This window comes from Convolutriloba macropyga, chromosome 14, assembly GCF_964194025.1.
Source record: "Convolutriloba macropyga chromosome 14, txConMacr16.3, whole genome shotgun sequence".
Classification (NCBI taxonomy): Eukaryota; Metazoa; Xenacoelomorpha; order Acoela; family Convolutidae; genus Convolutriloba; species Convolutriloba macropyga.
Genome location: NC_134481.1, coordinates 12,580,060 through 12,599,655, shown reverse-complemented (window position 1 = coordinate 12,599,655; position 19,596 = coordinate 12,580,060). Strand labels below are relative to the sequence as shown.

General features: G+C 33.5%; 1 protein-coding gene across 1 annotated transcript; it reads left to right on the top strand.

Annotated features, from left to right (window-relative positions):
• Nucleotides 1–3,986: 3,986 nt before the first annotated feature.
• On the top strand, nt 3,987–16,878 carry LOC142353665 (uncharacterized). Its single transcript, XM_075405968.1, has 2 exons — nt 3,987–6,017; nt 15,640–16,878. The coding sequence occupies exons 1-2, from the start codon at nt 5,583–5,585 to the stop codon at nt 16,312–16,314; spliced, it is 1,110 nt and encodes a 369-aa protein (XP_075262083.1). The 5' UTR covers nt 3,987–5,582; the 3' UTR covers nt 16,315–16,878.
• Nucleotides 16,879–19,596: the final 2,718 nt, after the last annotated feature.

Here is a 19,596-nt window from a genome sequence, read left to right as displayed (position 1 = left end):
TCTTGTTGAAACCACCACATGTCCATCAACAGCTGATGACACTGACTTTAACTGTTAGAATATCGATCACAGTTGCTCTTTCTTCATCAGAAGCAGAATATCAGGGCATGGCAGCAGCAGTTCAGGAAGCACTCTACCTGAAACAACTTCTAGAGGATTTTGGCATCCAACAGAAACGTCCAATAGCAATTGGAGAAGACAACCAAAGTTGTATCAGACTTTGCCAAAACCCAGTCATGCACAAAAGGAGCAAGCACATCGAAACAAAGTTTCACTTCATCCGGGACAAGACGGAGGATGGGACTATTTCAATTCATTACGTCCCTACAGACAAAATGGCAGCGGACATCTTCACAAAGTCCTTACCCGTTTCGAAAGTGGAAACATTCAGAGCAGTTTTGATGGAAGCAGACTCTACGCAATCAGCTCAAGTCTGAGTGGGGGTGTTAGAATATCGATCAAACTATAGTCTTAAATTTAGTGAGAATTAGAAAGAAAGTTTGACTTACCAGATTAGAAAGACAAGCAATATGACTTCGATCAAAGAAATTATATAAATGAATCGTCAAGAAATGGTGCTCAGAATCAATATTCGGTTCAAATTGGTGAATCTAGATAACTAATATTAGAGTTCGATTAAGTGATGTAAAATCTTCCCAGCATGTATTAAATGAGGATGATATCTCCGGAAGCGTGATTGAATTCTTCGAAAAAAGCAAATGCATTCCATTTATGGTTCCCTTTGCGACTGATTTGCAGAAGCAAACCATATTGGGTAACCCTTGCGACCCCCACTATAAATCATGGTGCTAGGATTAGTTTTGTATCTTGACTTTTTCACACTGATAATGGGTATATATACAGCTGATTTTTGAGTCCTTTTTCATCCCCAAATTCAAATCACCCTCTTGATCTAATAATCAGATCTCTCCTGTAAATCTCTAAATTCTTCTGTAAAATATCATTTTGTTATTCTCTCATTTTTACGAGAAATTAATTCTTTTACTTAGTTAAAAACGCTTTTTATTCCGCTTGCGAAAGTCCATAACCCAACATTAACTGTTTGCCATTATATTTAGATGAGAATACTGGACTTAGGGATGTAAATTTTCCTCTCTGGCTGCAGAATGAGCATTTTAATCAGCAATTTGGGTCTCCAAATTAACCCAACGTTGAGTTTCAACCAAGAGGAGCTTTTTTGCTTTGAAGCAAATGTCTGTTTTGTCCTATAGAGAGACTTTTCATTTGGAAGACGTTTCGACTGCACGATGTTTTTTTATAGTAATTTTTAGTTGACCTGATGAGGAATTTTTGATAATTTCCATCCAGTTTTCAATTTTCAATTCGTTCCTGTGACTCTAATTATAGTCGAGAATTTTAAATGAAATTACTGAGTTGTTTTGGTGACTTTTATGGGTTACAATGTTTCAATTGAAAAAATTTGACGGTTAACGTCTAATTGAATTATTCATTTTTTTGTCTTATGAAGTTCTATGACTATGTCTTTTCTCTATAACGATGTACAGATTCGTTTCCTGAAGCTTAGATTTAATTGGAGATAAGAATCAGTGATTCCCAAAAAAATTAAACTTTTGGTTTCTCAGTTCCATCTTTTTTTGTTATGGCGTTCTATGACTTCAACTTTCCCATGAATACCCGATCCCTAAAAATAAAGTTTTCGGATTTTTTCTACTATTTTTAATACATTTAATGCGTTATGTTTTTAAGTTTTTTCAGGTTACTTTATAATTTTTTAAAACTTTCATTCAATGAATTTTTTATGACCACAACTTTTGATTGACGCCATAATAAGAAGTTGTAATTTTATAACTTTTTGAATTATGGGGTCGACCCCGGAGCCTGCTTGTTTAATTTTCAAACTTTTGTTCGTGTGATGCAATCAAATGGCACGGAGAATTTGTAAAAAAAAATCTTCATTTTTAGGATACTCTTAAGAATTTTAAGAACATTACATGAGATAAAAGGCATTGGCTACGATCCTGCTTCTAGCTCGCAACGTTGCTTTGAATAGACAGCAATTGTGTTTACATGAAAGAGAAAGATAGGTAGAAGAGCAAGGTTGAACTAGATTGCCTTGAATATGTACCTATCTATCAAAGCTAAGTTATCTATTTATAGACGCCTTAGAAGAAGCGCATACAGACATAAATACATATGCAGAGCGAACTAAAATAGCACAACACCAACTAAAATCCCCCTCAACCCCCCCCCCCCCCCTGAAACCCTTCACATGGTGTCGGTCCATAGGCAAATTAAGTCAATGTACAAATCGGACTACGCACACAACTGAGAAATGACCAGTTCTGCCAAAACTGCTGCAAATGAACCTATCTTCAGCTTTTGCTTATATGCTTATACACTCCATATCTCCTTATATCTATCTAGATATCTATTTAACTTCGCAATAACTAGAAACACTATAGCGAGAGTATTATAAACCACATACATATATTGTCTTAACTAGCCTGCTAACTCTAACTATAATAGTTTATAACTCATAATCCGCAGTTCTGCTCGAATTCACAGCGAAGTCAGTTACTGTGGTGGCTATTTATTGAACTAGTTCCCCTTTATATGCTCTCGCGTTTCATTCACGCGTTTATTTTATCCATTACACGTATACAGAATTAGACAACGCATACAGGATTACAGTTAGACATCGGCTGTTATTTAATTTTACGCCGTCTATATCGTTTTTTCTGAGTTTATAAACCAATGATCCACTCCTAGCTTTAATATCAAAGCATGATTATGCATATACCCTACATATTGTAATGTTTTATATATGGTAACTTACCATATACGTGTAAGTAGAAAATACATGAAATAGTGTATTTTGTCATGTTTAAGTAAGCGTCTTGAGTGTCTATACGTGAAAGGGTATGTAAAGCGCACGCTTTTTCAGACTTTTACATTCATTCATTCTTTCATTCATTTATTCATTCATACATTCATACAACCTAATTGGCGGAATAAGTGCAATTAAACGACGTCTCAGTTAGACGAAAAGAAAACCGCTAGAGTGCAAACTCCCGGTAAACTAAATTTGTTATTTCCTAGTTCAGGTTAGGATAGTGAGTTAGAAACAAATAACGGTAGAAACAAATTAATGGCTATTTGGTCTGACAAATTTAAACAATTATCAAATATTCTTTAAAATTTTAGCATTAAAACGGAAAACTTGTTATTTTCGACATTGCACGATTTCGTCCAATCAATCGTCTCTGACTTGTTGCCGTATGCTACGTGTCTGAATGACAAACAATAGCACTACTCACTTCCACTTTCGCACTCATTTCACTCTCTCAAATTGTGAGTTGTCTGTCTCAATTGAGTCCATAAGTAACCGAAAAGTTAGTTAATCGAATTGCGTGCTCTAACTTTTTATCCATGAGATAACAGGAAATCTGAATATATGAGTAAAAATATTTCAAAGAAGTCATCATTTTATCCCTAATCAGAATCCTTTCAATGCTTCAAAAACATTTTTTTGACAATTTAATATTCGTTGCGGCCAATTTTGTGTGCCCAAAAGTTCGTCTAACTGAGCATTCTCATTAAAAGGGCAACCCAGTCTGTCTTCAGCCAAATGTGAACAGAACATTTCACGCGTATACACATGCACACTCGCACATGTAAGGAGTTAGGGAAAGGAGCGAAATACATGGAGCAATGAACTATGGAAAAGAAGGGCTTGAGTGAAAATAATGCTGAGATTTTGAACCAAGCTAGAGCGAAGTGAAATAAATAGCTTTGGAATAAGAGTACACTCACATACAGACACAAGCACACGCAATTATTTGCATGGGGCTACTAGGAAAAGAGTGAACCGAAATATTCCATGAATACATTCCTAGCTAACACCATGCCATATTCCCCTAACCCCCCCCCCTCCCCCACCACAACCCCTTTGCTAGCAAAATACCCACATATTAACAGTTACAGAATAGTCTGTATTCAACACTACCACCCAATACGGACCATATACACAGACGCACTCCTCGTATGCCTGAGCGTTTGAAGTGCGAAAATAACAAAAGATATTTTGCTATTCTCATCAACAGCTAGCTAGTAGTGTATATAGCTCGATAACCTTCAACGCATTTTATATCCTTTGTATCCACCACTTTTTAAAATGTCTGTTTACTAACAAAACAGACAAAATCCAACATTATTCCTTTTCCCCCTTTTTTGAACAAAATATATTCTCTTTCATGCTTTCATTGTTATACGGGTGACCATGGCAAGAGCGCCATTACTCAAAAAACCCATAAACAGACGTTAACCAATTCGTAAACAGTCATTACCGGTTATTGTTTATTATCTCCGGCAAAAACAACAAAAAACAAACTTTCCATAACCGGTGTGAACAAAAAACAGTAATTGCTTTCATTTATCTTACAATATATAACTGCTGCTTTAAAGAAATATTACTTGTTCACTGACTACAAATCCGTCCCCTTTTTAGATTGAAAACATAAACAAAATAAACAATCCATTTACTCCTTTGCGGCCTTTTATTTTTGTCTTAACGACGCACAACAAATTCAGTTTCTGGTGCAGCATTTTGCGTATATGGTTTTTGTTGTCTCTCAAAAAAGCCACGTTATAAAAATTCGTGCATAAATTGAGAACGATAAAGAAAGCGATAGCTCAACATATGTTTAAAGCCTTTCTTTTGAGAGCATATGCTGAAAAAATTCACACAAGTGTAAAAAAGTGCCATGCATTTTTACATTATTATTGTTTGAAAAACTGACATAGCTTTGCTTGTACGAAAAGTGCGGAGTTTGAGTTAGTATATTTATCTTTCGAATAACATAACGCTGTTATATTGCCTCAGTGGTATACTATACTATACTATAATGAACATAGCTCCCATGTTACCATAATGCTTTATCGTCGGCAATGGTAAAATTAAACAGACCGCGGTTTAACTATTAATACATTAAATGGTTTTGTGGTGCTCGATTTCAAACTTAGTTAACCATTATATAGTCATTGCAAACGCAGCTTTATAAGCTCTAACTTGCTTATGTTCTATTATTACTAGTTTTGACAAAAACTTACTTACCATCGCCGTTTTGCATTAAGTTAGTTCTACACATACCAATCTCGTCTCGAATTAATACATTATGGCGTTGAGTTTACACTAAATTAAGTATTTATCAAATCAAGCGTTTCAAGATGGATAGTTTTTGTTCACGTGGAATAGTTAGCTAGTTTATTAATAACTTGGTTAAAATAGTTTATTAATTACATTTCAAAACTTCAATTTCTTGATTCCAAATTTGCATTTCCTGGAATTTGGAATTATTATTTCAGCACGTGGAAAAATAAAAAACTGCTATCGCTTTCAGATTAAATATTCTTGGAAAGAAAAGTTAATATAGTCGTTAAATTTTGCACGGACTTAGAAAACAGCATTTAAATTATTGACATTGACACCAAAATTAAAAACAACCAATTTAAAGAGAAAAAATTAATATTTGGGCTATAAATTGGTATAGTTGGCAAGGGTTATCCGTTTTATTACACGCAACCCAAAGGGAATTTACATAATGCCTTCCCACGGCCATACCCATAATTTTATGTCGTGGACCAGCCACTTAAAATGCAAAATTTGCAAAACCCTCTACGACGACTACGTCCACAGACCCATGATTTTACTCGAATGTGGGCACACAATATGTCACATGTGCTCGTCTGCGATGGGCAAAAAAGAGGGCAAAATAATTTGCCCGGACGACAAAACCAACATGGCCCTGAACCGGGTCGCCCCCAACCTGACCCTACTTCAAATGTTGAAGAGAATCTGCACCGTGTGTGAACGGATATTTGGGGAGGAGTTGAAAGAGGAACCGACGGAGAAGAAATACTTCTGCAACAAGTGTCTGGATCTGTTGAATAAGAGGAAGGACGAGGTCAAACGCAACATCTGGGCAAAGATCGCCGTCATCCAGAAGAAAAACTCTGAAGCTGTCGAAGCTATTCAAGTTAGTATCTCATAACCTCTTTGGGGTCTTTTCCAAAAAATTATAGACCCCAATATGATGGTACTGGGGGTGTTGTACGTTATATGACTATACCTAATATTTGAGGGGAGGTGTGCGGCGCTTTACAGACTGGGCTTTGATTTTAGGTTCATAATGTAATGATAGTAATTTGGGTTTATTCTGATTATTCAACCCCTCAAGTTTAGTGGGGTTAGAAAATAGAGCTCTTCAATCTATTCTGCTCCTCCTCCCCCTCCCCCCCCCCCAAAAAAAAACAAAAATCTAGTACTGATAAACGTTCTACGCTCGGGGATCTATAATGGGAAACAGCCAGAGCATCTGTCATTGTGTTTCATTATGAATATAATCTTTTCCATTTTCAGACTTGTTAATGCACTCCTTTTTGTGATCAAACAGTGTACAGTTTTTATATTTTATTTAAAAATCAGTTCCTTGAAAAAATGAAAAGATGGTTTTTTATTAACATGTAAGCAGATTCGGGAATCTTGGCAAAAAGCGAGTCAAAAATTTTTGTTTTTCAAAAATATATCCCAATCCTAGAATGCTTTCTACTTAAAAGTACTTTTTCGCAGAGATTTTAATCACTTGAAAAAGACAAAGCAATAAACTAAAATTTAAAAACTTTAAGTGGCTATGGGTTTATTTTTTACTGTAACTACAACTTCTATTAGAGAGTAAAGAAGACTTCCATCACCAATCACTATTCAATTTTGTTAAATATTACCAACGATACAGCATTAAGCAAGAATAAGGTACTATATCGAACTTGGAAAATTCTGACGACGCAACTTTTAAAGCCCGGGTTGAAGTTTCTTTGATTTCATACAAGGATCATATATGATTTCATACTGTCCATACTTGATTTCTTAGTACGATCCTTGTATGAAACCAAAGAAATCATATATGATCCTTGTATGACTACCAAGAAATCATATATGATCCTAGTACGAATACCAAGAATCATAAATCTATTTTTCAAAAATCTGTAACCATTTATATTTTTCTGTTTTTATTTGGTAGGGCATCACGAATATGATACCCCGGCATCACATTGTGATCCACCAAAAGACCCTTACGTACAATATCAATTGCAAAGTTGGGCACAAAATAAAAGAGTAAGTCCAAATATATAACAAAAATTTTGACATGCTCTGAAGCCAGTTTACACTTAGAAATGCTCATTTATAAAAATTATTCAACAGGAAAATTTTCATATCACGCCAAATTCGTTTTTTGATTATGTTTAAACCATAAAGTTATTCTTTCACCGCATATAATGAATCAAATATCGATTGAAAATGCAATATGATAATTTAATAAGTCCTCTGACTACATTATACGGGAATTTGTGGAACCAGTCAATGTTTTATGTTTCATATATGACCTTGTACAATTTCCAAGAAATTTTTTCAACTTCAATGGAAAATCAAAATTGGGATCTTTTCCGTTTGCGCCCCCCAGCTTAGTGGGCGCATATTATTTGCAAACCCCAGATGCACGTGCAATATTTTTACATCGTAATTTACTATGTAATGGCACGTGCTCTGTAACTGGGGGGCGCATAATGTACTGGGGGGGGGGCACAAACGGAAAAGATCCCAAAATTATACAGTTTTTAGTCGTTGAAATTTTTGTATGATCCTTGTATGATTTATAGGAAATCTTATATGGTCCTTGTACGACTACCAAGAATTCATACAAATCATATATGACCTAGTATGATTACTAAGAATCGTGTATGACCTCCCGGGTCACCACTTCTGAGTAGTCATACAAATCATAACGTATTTCCTAGTACGATCCTTGTATGACTACTAAGAAATCATACATGACTAAAAGGAAATCATATATGAACCTTATATGACTACAAAGAAATCATATATCATCCTAGTATGAATACCAAGAACCATACATCTATTTTTCATAAATTTGTAAACCCTTTGTCTTTTAAAAATTACTTTCAGCAAGGACTCACTTATGTGATTCCCCAGCATCACTTTGTGATCCGGCAAAAGACCCAAACGTACAATATCAGTTGCAAAGTTGGGCACGCAATTACTGATTTAGTCCAAATAGATAAATAAAGTTCTGATTATCTCTGAAGCCAGCTTATACCTATAAATGCTCATTTATAAAAAAAATGGAAAAATGTTTGCAGATAACCTCAAATTCGTTTTCTGAATGTATTTAAGTTGGAAAGTTATTCTTTTCGCCCACACAAAGAATCAAATGTGGATTGCAAATGCGGTATGATAAATGATTACGTCCTCTGACTACATTATACGGGAATTTGTGAAACCAATCAATGTTTTATGTGCTATATATGACCTTGTATGATTTCCAGAGAATTTTTTCAACATCAATGGAAAATGAAAGATATACAGTTTTTAGGCTTTGAATTTTTTTGTATGATCCCGGTTTGATTTGTAGGAAATCATATATGATCCTTGTATGACTACTAAGAAATCATATAAATCATATATGACCTTGTATGACTACTAAGAATTGTGTATGATGAGCAACCCGGGCTAGTACGAAATCAAAGAAAGTTGTATGATCGTTGACCCGGAAGATAAATTGGATTTATTCTTACTCTCTCCTCTCAACTTAAAAGGCTGAAACACATTGTCTCATAAATTTATATCCATGAGTGTCTTGATATAATTTGGGGTCTTTCCCATTATAGCCCTCCATGAAATTATAGCCCCCAAAATTTGTCCCAGAGCAATTGAGAAAAACTAACGAAAACGAAAGTTGAATGGATAATCAAAATAATAACCCGTCAATCAAAACTGCAGATTATTGAAAAGAAATTGTCGGCGGCAGTGCAACAGATTGGCAGAAATAAATTTCTAAGAAACGCTTTTGGCAGATTGTGAAAAAAGCAACGATTTTGCTACCAATCTTTCTACCGCCCAGAAGAAAATATAAGAAAACCTACTTTCTTTATATTCAATCAGTTGATAGGTAAAAAGCCCGCGTCCAAGCCAAACCCAGCAAATGACCAATGTACTTAAGTTCGATTTTAAATTCGATTGTAGAAAGACTGAACGAAAAATTTTTAAATGAAACGAAAGCAAAATTAGTCATGTAAGTGCTGTTCTTTTGATTCGGTAAATGGGACAAACACTTTCCACTTTTATTTTGGCCCTCAAATTCACAACCAATTGCTTTGATGTTAGCATTTTTATACTTCGAAATATTTCTGTTGGCTTTTCCGATACTTTAGTTTCTAATCAGCGAAGCAGTAAACAACTGAATTTCCTAAATTTTTGAAATAATGCAAATTGTGATACGGTTACTCAATGAAGGAAAGATTCTGATGCCAATAAAGAATCGCCAATAATTACTATCAGCAAGTTCTTGAAGATTTTGAAAAAAAAAGATCTCTAAAGATGTTGTTTGTAATAAGATGACAAATTGTTAAACTCAAACCGATCAATTTCTTGACAGTCAGGTTGCATTGAGAGAAAAATTGAGCTGAATCGAATCATTTGAATTGCTGGTGGGTACTATCGGTTGTAACCTCGTTGAGCTGGTAACAAAAAACCATGCTGTTTTTGTCGACCTAAAACAGCGTTTGATACAGTGGTTCATATTTTGCTTTTTGAATATTTTGAGCGGAATGGGTTTCGGTGGTCCAATAAACCACTTAAGTGTTGCCCAACAATTGAAATGCAGAAAATTAAAACAAACATAAAATATGACTAGACTCACAGAAAGCGACATTATGATTATAGGCAACATTCTGTATCAGGATCCAAAAGAACACATCGAAAATATGATTTTAACAAAAGTCCTATTAACAAGTCCTATTCATATTTAATAAAAGTTATATTGATGAAATTGGAAAAATATTATCTGGTTAGAATTATGAATGCCAAAAGTAAATTTGATTCTGTAATAAATATAAGGGTCTCTGCAAAAATTTTCAATATAAAAGTAATACATATTTATGAACTGCTGAAAGTTATAATTACAGAAATGAATGTTTTCTAAGAAAGACTCAGCACTTAATGTTAGACAGAGAATCGCTCAGTAGAGTATAAAAGCAAAGAAATGGTGCTACACTTGCGAAGTTTTGCTACACATTGAACCACAAACTACACTAAGATCATTTCAAATCGCGCTCAATAACTCAGTATAATTTTAAATCTTCGACCAAATTACATTGAACAGATTAAAACAATGAGAAAACATGAAACCAAATTTTGCACATCGGTTTTGTGGTAAGTATATTTTAGTGTGATTAGACTTAGTAAGATTAATTTGAACAATTTAAATAGAATGGGATTCAGTGGTCCAACTATAGGTGGACCGACAATAAATCTTAAGTTGTATTTTTCGAAATCTTCATCGGTGACACTCACTGATTAAACAATTTAAGGAAGGCAAATGTTTTCTGCTTAAAGACGAGCAAAATTGCCTTTGGTTTTTGTAGAGGACATTTATTCTTTATTTTAGTTTTAATTTTGTAAGTTGATAACCTTTTTTGTTGCGTCTCTTTTGAAAGCAGTTTATTATTATCATTACTTTAAGAACCATTGCCCTGAAAAAAAACTGTCAACTTTCAGTTCTTAAATTCAGATTATGGAGAAAATTTATTACGAATCAACAAAAAATGACCATAGTTGGTGAGTTTATTTGAGAAAAAGACATGCAGTTCCGCAAAGTTAAATTAGGTTTATTTCATTGAAAGGGGTGCCAGCTGATCACAGTAGTATCTAACTGAACTATTGTGCAGCCGAAATACTGAAAGTTTTTGGTCATTAAATTTTCTTGAGAAACAAAAATTTTTTAGATTTTCAATAGCATGAATTCCAAAGCTGCATATTTTTTTAAAAAATTAATTAGAAGGGAATTGAATTGGTGGAAATAATTTTCACCCAACTGTTCCTGCGTTTTTCTAAATTTCCGTCGAATTGTTCATAGTCACTGTTGAGCAAAGTCTGGACGACCAGGAGCATGCTTGGGGCTTTCCCATTATAGCCCCCGAAAATTTTGAAGGGCGATAGATTATATGAGCACTATGCTGGGGGCAATAATAGGAGAGACTTGCATCTTTTAATATTAAAAAGGTATCATTCTATCAGTACTATCAGTAAAAAAAAGATGAATTGACACCGTAGTGGTAAGATAAATGCAATAAAATGAAAACTTTCAAAAGTTCATCCCACGCTGGTTGATATCTTTCTGTTTTGTAGCACCAAATGACGGGTCTATTTGCTTCCCCCCTCCCCCACCTCAAAAATCTCAAACTGGTTTTTTTTGATGTAAAATTTGGAAAAGGTGCAGCTTTTGAAAATGTCCCTCAACATTTTCTTGTTCTCAGTTTTTTGAAAACAAACAAGCATTTCTCATATTCTTCTTTTCTCTTATTTTTTAAGTAACGGCTTAAATGGTTAATAGGTGACAAATAATTTCATCACCAGTTTTATCTGTCCTATGCTACCACTTTTTGCGTTATTTGCAAAATTATATATGCAATTGCTGTTGTTCATTTTTTAAAAATCTGATGACAAGCGGTGAATGAGATTGCAGATTCGTAGATGCAATCAGATAGTTGAGTTAAACCAATATTACTGGTGAAACTGTTCGTGCGATAGAAAATGACTGTTGAGTGCGACCGAAGTCGTTTTTTTTTACTAAAGTCAACTAAAACGAAATGTAACGAAACTATGCCTGTTAACTCTTTTGAACATTTTCTTGAAGATGTTACAGCGTTGGCAAGATTACAAAAACTTCTTCTTATTGGAGACGTTGATTGGAGAGCTAATTTCATTTTTGGCGCGAGAAAAACTTGCCCTTCTTGTTCAAATTTTTCACCTGTTCAATTTTAAATGTCATCAGTCGTTCATTTAGTTGAAACACTTGAAAAAATTTATTTAAATTTTTTAAAAATAATTCAAACATGTTGTTTTAATTTCAGCTGAAACTGCTCTTTTTGCCATTCTTCGCAACACATTAGTCTTTTAGTTTCACAAATGAAACTAGATTGTTTATTATTTCAGCGCGTAATAGGTCCTTAAGATTTTTTCTGCCAGTTTTAGGTTTATAAAAAGACGCGAAACCAATATACGAATACGTTTTTTTATTGAATTTCTGAAACGCATATCAAAGATACCTCATATTCAAATTTTAACTTTGATTACTTCTTAGATTACTTTGATTATCAGTGAATTGGTTAATTTTGTTGTATCTTATAATATTAAGTTTTAAAAACCTCACAAAAGAAAATGAGAAACAAAGATTGATTTACACAATTTTGATAAGACTTCAATTGTAATGGGGTCTTTGTTTTAAAACATTTTGGTCGTTGATTTCATTGTTCAATCCCAAATAGCAATTGTGTGTTTAATGTGTTTTCAGTGATTGCTTTTTTTGTTGTCAACTTTTATACCTTTTAAAGGAGTAGATATTGGGGGACAAATTTTGGAGTATGCGTGTTTGCTAGTTATGCAGTATCTACCTTTGGAAGTATCTATTAATCAACACACAGATTTTACGCTAGGTGAAAAAACTGTAGGAAACGTTTCACCAATTTTGATTGCAACCATCAAAATTTTTCGGTTTCTTCGCAAAACACAGCAACATCAATTCAACATTATTTCTGTTACATAGATCTCTTGCACGCCCAGGCACACCCCACACACATTCTGGCATTTTGATAAATAACCAACTAATTGGGGGTAAAGTGGAATAGTAGTTGCCTATTAGAGAGGTCGAACCAGAAAATTAAAAAAACCTGCATTCTGTTTTACCAAAGATTGTCAGAGAAAAGTTTTTGGCCGACGACTGACCTTTTCCTTCTTTATTTTTTGCCGAGAAAGCGTTTTTTTTGTTTTTGCGCTATTTTGCACCATTTTTTAGTTGTTCGTCTGTTCGTGCTTCTGAATATATTTTTTTCGCTTTAGTTCAAATAAAACAGGAAGTTTATAATTAAGAACTGTTAAAACCTTGCTCGCAGACAATTTGGTTTATGATTTATGCTAAAATGGCAATTTCGAATTTTTTCAATTATGTTTAAATTGCCCACTGTTTTGAACTATGAGGATCAAATTGGTACTGTTTTTTCATAAGGTTGTAAACTTCAACGTAACCCCATCAGTTCATTGCAAACAAGATTATTAATTTGTTCAGTTGTTTTGATTTAGATTTATTTAAAAAATATAAATTGTGATCTCAAATAAAAAATGTCACCCATCATGTATCATGTGTACGTGTATGACACTCAACGTTTTTTTCCGATATATGAACAATTTTCGGAACAGGCGCAACTTATTAACTTGGTAAAACTAAGCAATCAACAGTGAATAGATTTGTTTCTTGATTTTTTGTTCACTTTAACTTTCGGTCCTTTAACTTTCGGTAATCATCTGGATTTATTAGTTATCTCTTTTGTCGAACTAAGTTATGCTGTATAATTGGTTTTGATATTCTCTCATTTTTGAGAAATGCGATCATTTTTATCATTTTTTAAAGTGCTTTTATTGTGTCTGCAAAAATCCACAACCCAGCAATTGAATACAATTTTTGGGGATAGAATTTTTATGATTTATACGAAGCTTTTGTTTTTTCCATATTTATATTTTTGTATAACCTAACATTTTTTTGGTCTGCATTAGATTCCCAATTCTATCAATGTCACCCGAAGATGATTTGTTACTGGTATGTAATTTGTATCAAAGTAATCCTTGGTGTCATAAATTTTACGCATTCAATCTTTTGAATTTTAGGATTTGAGATGAGATTCTATTGTTACCATGCTTTTTGCTTTTTTGCTCCAAAGGAATTAGAATTTAAGATTTAGCCTTCTACCAAAGTATAAATTAGTTAATTAGTATAGTTAATCTATTATAGTCATTATCGTGACTGATTTTATTTTTTCTTCACAGTTAATGATCATTTTCATTCAAATCATTACTATGAAAGCTACATGGCAATGAAACTGTGCCGTGAGAAGTTCTGCAGTCGTACAGTTTTCCCTAATTTTCGCTTTTTTTTTATTTAAAGCAACTACTAGCTCGTTTTATTTATTGATTCTATGACAACACAATTATAGTGAGAGTAAACGTTGGGATTGTGGCTTGTGACCCAACAATCGTTTAATTGATTGCAATCCTGTGCTCTCCACTGGTCTAACTGGTCCACTTTGCAAGAGCTGACACTATGCTCTCTTATATTGATCCATAATTTCGAGCTCCATCTTAACACGATTTACTTCATAAAGCGTGTACTCCTTTTTTCATGGTTTATTCTCGCAGACTGCCGCAGATTGAAGTATGATCTCACTCTTGATATTTCTGACCTAATTGAGTTTTCAGTAAATTATTATGGCAGTTACGGTTAAAAAATGTGTAAAAAAATTTTCCGTCTTGTTTTCGGTCTGAGCCCGTCACACTTCGTGAGATCTGATAGAAAATTCTTTTTTACCAGACAAGTGATTTTTTGCTGTGAGGAGCGAGTAATAAAACGAATTTTTTACGTTATAATTGGCACAAAGCAATGAAAAAGTAATTTCATAATATTTTCCTAAAAATAAACTTTGACTTGGAAACAAAACAATTGACGAGAAAAGGTTTTGCTGAAAAAATTTGCAATTTTTTGCGTCCAATCATGCTTATCTCAAACAATATTTGGTAATGTGTTTTTGGCACAGCTGTCAATAACTACACAAGTGATGTAACTCATTAGTTTTTCCAGGTACAACCGACTTTTTTTTAATTTATTTTTCCAAATGTTTTTCCAGCAAACTTTTTCAGACTTGTAGAGAAAGAAAGCACCAAAATTTGATCCAGGTATAAATAAACACAGAGTTTAAAAATGATTGCAAACAGATACGTTCTACTGACTTTAGCAAAGAACTTGAATAGGGTTTTTTGATATTTTGAAGATTCTTTGAAGCTTACTTCTATAGCCAATTGTCAACATTTGAGCCATGTTCCTATTTGAACTCAATGTTCAAAAACTTGTTCCAGCCAAATTGGGTTTTACAATGTTTTGTTTGCACAATTCACATTTTGGCTACACATTTTTTGAATTTCTATACTTTTCATTTGGGAGCCTTCTGTATGCCACTTCATTACAAGAGATTTTCAATGAATGTTTCAAACGTTTTTTTTTGTTAAAAATTCCATAAAATGAGAAAAACAGAAGGCACTCGGGATCAAAATGAGCTAACAAAAAATTGATATTTATGCTTGAACAAAAATGAGTGGTTGCATTTTTGGCGGCAGAATTAATGAATTTTTACCAATTGGCATATTGCCTGGTTGCCCTTGAATGCAAAAAAACTGCGACTATATAATCGATTGCTATTTTCAAAATCAATTTGCGTCTTTTTAACAACCTTAGTTTGTGCTAGATAAATTTTCTCGTTCAAATAGTTTTGCCACGGGTACGTGCAGTACATAATGTAGCGAATTCTTTTGTTTGTTTATTAGTTTAAAAGTACTTTTTGGAATTTAAATTAATTTAGGAAAAATTTAAAAAAAATGTGAATTGTGGCCTTGAAGAACTACCATCAAACTTGGTTTTGTTTTAGGGAACTCTCGTACCTAGCCTTCAGCCTTTAGTGAGTTTAACTGTGTTGGCTGTTTAGACATTGGTGCTTATGCTTGAAAACCTCAAAAAAGAATATCTGGTGCACGAAAAACAGCGCATTGAGAAATGTGAATTCTTGCGCAGCATGTTAGAAAACGAAAAAGACCTCGAAGAAGACGAAATCAAAGAATTCATGGAAGACGTCGAGAAAATGAACAAAGAACGGGAAAAACGGAAAATAGACCTCAAAGCCATCGAACACATTAAAATGTTAATGGACGAACTATTTACCAAAAAAGATACACAGAGTTTCCTAAATTTTATCCAACTTCATTCGAAATCTTTAGAAGCAACAGCTGCTGAAAATAGCCAGATGTTAAACGCCGCTGCCCAGAACGGGGCAAATGGGCACCCAAACAATGGAATGAGTCCACATAACACAACAACGAATCCCCAAAACCAGAACATGTACGGGTACAACCAACATGGTGCTCACTGTAACCCGGGCCAAGCTGCCCTGAACAACCCAAACGGGATGTACATGCCTCCCCCCGTGCACCAACAACCCCCCATGATGCATGGCCAGACCCCAAACACCTGGACTGCAGCCCAGCTCCAGCAACATCACGAAGCCCAAGTTAGGAAAATTTTACGCTCGGGTTGTCCCAGCAGCAAAAGCCGGGCGAACGGTGGAAAACCAACAATTTGTACCTGTAACGGGGTGCACCATTGAGTTGGGTACCCTGTCAAACTCGTACCTTAAACCTACCTATGAACCGACCTGCTTTACAAAGTCGTAAACAAATTGTTTATTCCAAAGGAAGTAAAAATTCCTAGGAGTGTCAGTCAGATATTCCCCTCGGCAGTTCACTAATTGTGCTAACTGTTTGAAAAGATACAACGATATAAATCTTTATTTTGATATAAAAGTAATCCTAATCTTAACTTTCGTGCTGAATACTATAGTCTATTATTAAGTGCTCACCTAAAATGACCTTAAATAACCCGGAACGGGGCTAAAATTCATTCGCAATTCTTCATCAGAAATTGCTCAATTGTTTGTTTAATGAATTAATAAAATAATGGTTTAATATTGTTCAAATGGTGAAATTGCGAAGCCTTTCCTTATTTGGGCGTCTAAGCAGACACATATATAGTTGTAAACTTCGGGAGGCCTCGACCCATAATGATGTGATTTATTTTTGGTGCTTTCTTAGTTACTTGCCTTGCTGATAAAGAGAGAAAGAATAAAAATTGTACAATAATGAATATAGAATGAAATCTATCTTTAAATTAACTTTTCTTCAACTATATCAAGATGTTTTGTAGGACTTAAAACGTACACAATTTCGCGTCGAACAAATATTCCGACATATGTCTTTGAAAGCCTACCAAAAAATTTTTGAGAAAATTATTTTGGAATCGCAACGTCTAAGTATTATCTCAAACTTCTCTCAAGAACATATTTCCAAATGGTTTGAACTGAATATTTTTCATAACTGAAAATAAAATGGCACAATCGGCACTACTACCAGATATTGTTCCGACCCCTTTTGTGGAGGGAAGGAACAGTATTTTTATCGAAAAATGAATGATACCATTGGGTTTTTACTCAAATGGGTTTTCTGTTCAGACAATTTTGGCCGATCGATATATTCATCGTAGAGAAATGAGAGTTGTATCATTAAAAAGCTCGTCCAGCATAGAGTTCAGAATTAAAAACATTTTTTTGAATTTCGTGTTTTTCGAGAAGTTTTCGAGGTTTAAAGTTTTATATGAACGTGATGTTTGGCATGATTTTGTTCACTTTTTTGTTCAAATTAGGATTTTTTCTATAAAAAATATCAACTCGAAATTAAATTTTATGCTACAAATGGAACAATATTGTGTTTCTAACAGACGAAAGGCCATAAAAAGGGTAGTTTTCGTCTCATAGGGAAGTTTACAATAAAAAAATTGATTTCTCATTGAGAGCTGATATTTTAAAAACAATTTCAAATTTTTTTAAAAATTTTTTTCAAGTCACGTAGAGTCCAGACACTTTCCAAATTCATGTTCTGTTCATTGCAAGCCTCATTTACAGTCATATGCCCAATGAGCAAATAATTCGTTTTTTAAGGAATTGTTCAATTTTATGGCTAAGACTCTTAATTTTCCCGATTTTTATTGAAATTTTGATCTTCGAGATTTTTTGAAAAATTTTGTAGTCATATGACACAGACTCGTTGACTAAACGTGCAATAGGCGTCCTAGAAAGCAGTAAATAAACGTATATAGTAAATTGAGAGGACAGCTAATGGCTGATAAGACTTCGACAATAATTTTTTGAAAAAAATTTGAATTTTATTTGACCTCAAATTTGTTTCTGTGGGCAGTAAGTCCATCTCACTATTGACAGGACCCCATCCTTTCTACTGCAACCAAATTACATCTGTTTAGTGGTTTTATCTTCTAACTATGGTCTTTATGACTTTGATGCCACGACTTTTCATATTTTTTAAAATTTTTGTTTATTTTTTTTTGTTTTGTTATGATTTTAAATCCTTTCGAAATCTTATGAAATTATCCTATTATTGCAAGTTCCAATTGGCATAGATAAGTTTTTCAATAAATCTTAATGAAGTTTGCAGAGAAAAACCTATGGTTTTAATTGCTTCGACAATAACTTTTCCCACTTTGCTTCTGATTTTTGTTTGGCCTGTACTTGTTGTCGCTTTCATAGTCATACGACGTATTTATTAAAATCATTTACGAATGACACAAATTATTGCCTGCTCATCGAAACACATTTTATTATAATTTATTATTTATTGTTTTCCGGTGAAAGCTATTGAAATTACTGGCTTTGATGCTAAGGCTTTTCTCAAAAGTTTTGCGGTTTTAACATATTTGTTCATGTTTGTTGATTTTTTGAAGTCAATTCTTACAGAAAAGAATTTCAATGCTGTTAAATATTTATTAAAAAATGAAAAAAGTGTTTAATGAATAGTTTCTTTGGTAATGGTTTCCACACTTTTCTCTCACTTTTTTCCCGTTTGCTGTTTTTGTCTGTTTTTTATTATTTATGTTGTCGTAAAGAGACGAGAGGTATCATAAACTTCTAACTGAGTGTTTAGCGAATGAGGTGACTGCATGAAGTAAGTTAATGGCATATAGTCCGAAACTTTACGATAATTTTTGTTTCCAAAACTCTTTTAAACTTTTTAGTTTTTGTTTTTATAATTGTCAACTTGTATCTAATTCTAATCATTGATAGTCCTCATCCATTTGCTTGTTGTTCGAATATAAAGGTGGCTATCGATTTTTTGCCGTAACTGGGATTATAATTGTTGACCAATATGCGTTATCATAAAAGTTTTGTTAGTGGTCAAAATTTGGGTTCCTTTTTTTTATTAAGCACATTTGCGTAATAACAGATCGCAATGATTTTCAAAGGAAGTTCAGGTGAACAAACTTAATCTTTCGGCATAGTATTATTTGAAATATTTTACTTAAAAATTGAAATAAAAAACCATATTCAGATAACAGCGAAGAATTTTAATGGCTTCAATAATTTTTTTTTTTGCAAATTGTTTGTAATTTTTTTTAGAAAATTTTCTCCATCTTTAGCTCCTTTCTATGTCTTAGTCTAACCAAAGAAGAGATTCTGTTCACTTCGTAATGAAATTTTTTTAAATAATAGAATGAATTGTTTTTATTAAAAGCTAATGGTTTTCAAAGCGTTTGCAAGTATTTGGTTTGCAGATATTGGTCGTAAAATCCCATCTGCTTTGTAGTAACGAAAAAGTAAATTTGTGTTGCTTAGTTTTTTGTGATTCTATTTCGACGTTGTTAATAGGTGCATTTAAGTTTAGATGTTGAATTTTCGCCAGAAAAAAAATGTTTTTTTTTCTTTCGCTTATTTTGTTGTATATTTTTTCTCCCTTAGTCTTATTAATGGTATGAGATCTTGTGAGCGCTGTAATGAGGCATGGCATTAAGTAATTCATTTAGTAGTTTGTGTATTGATTTGTTT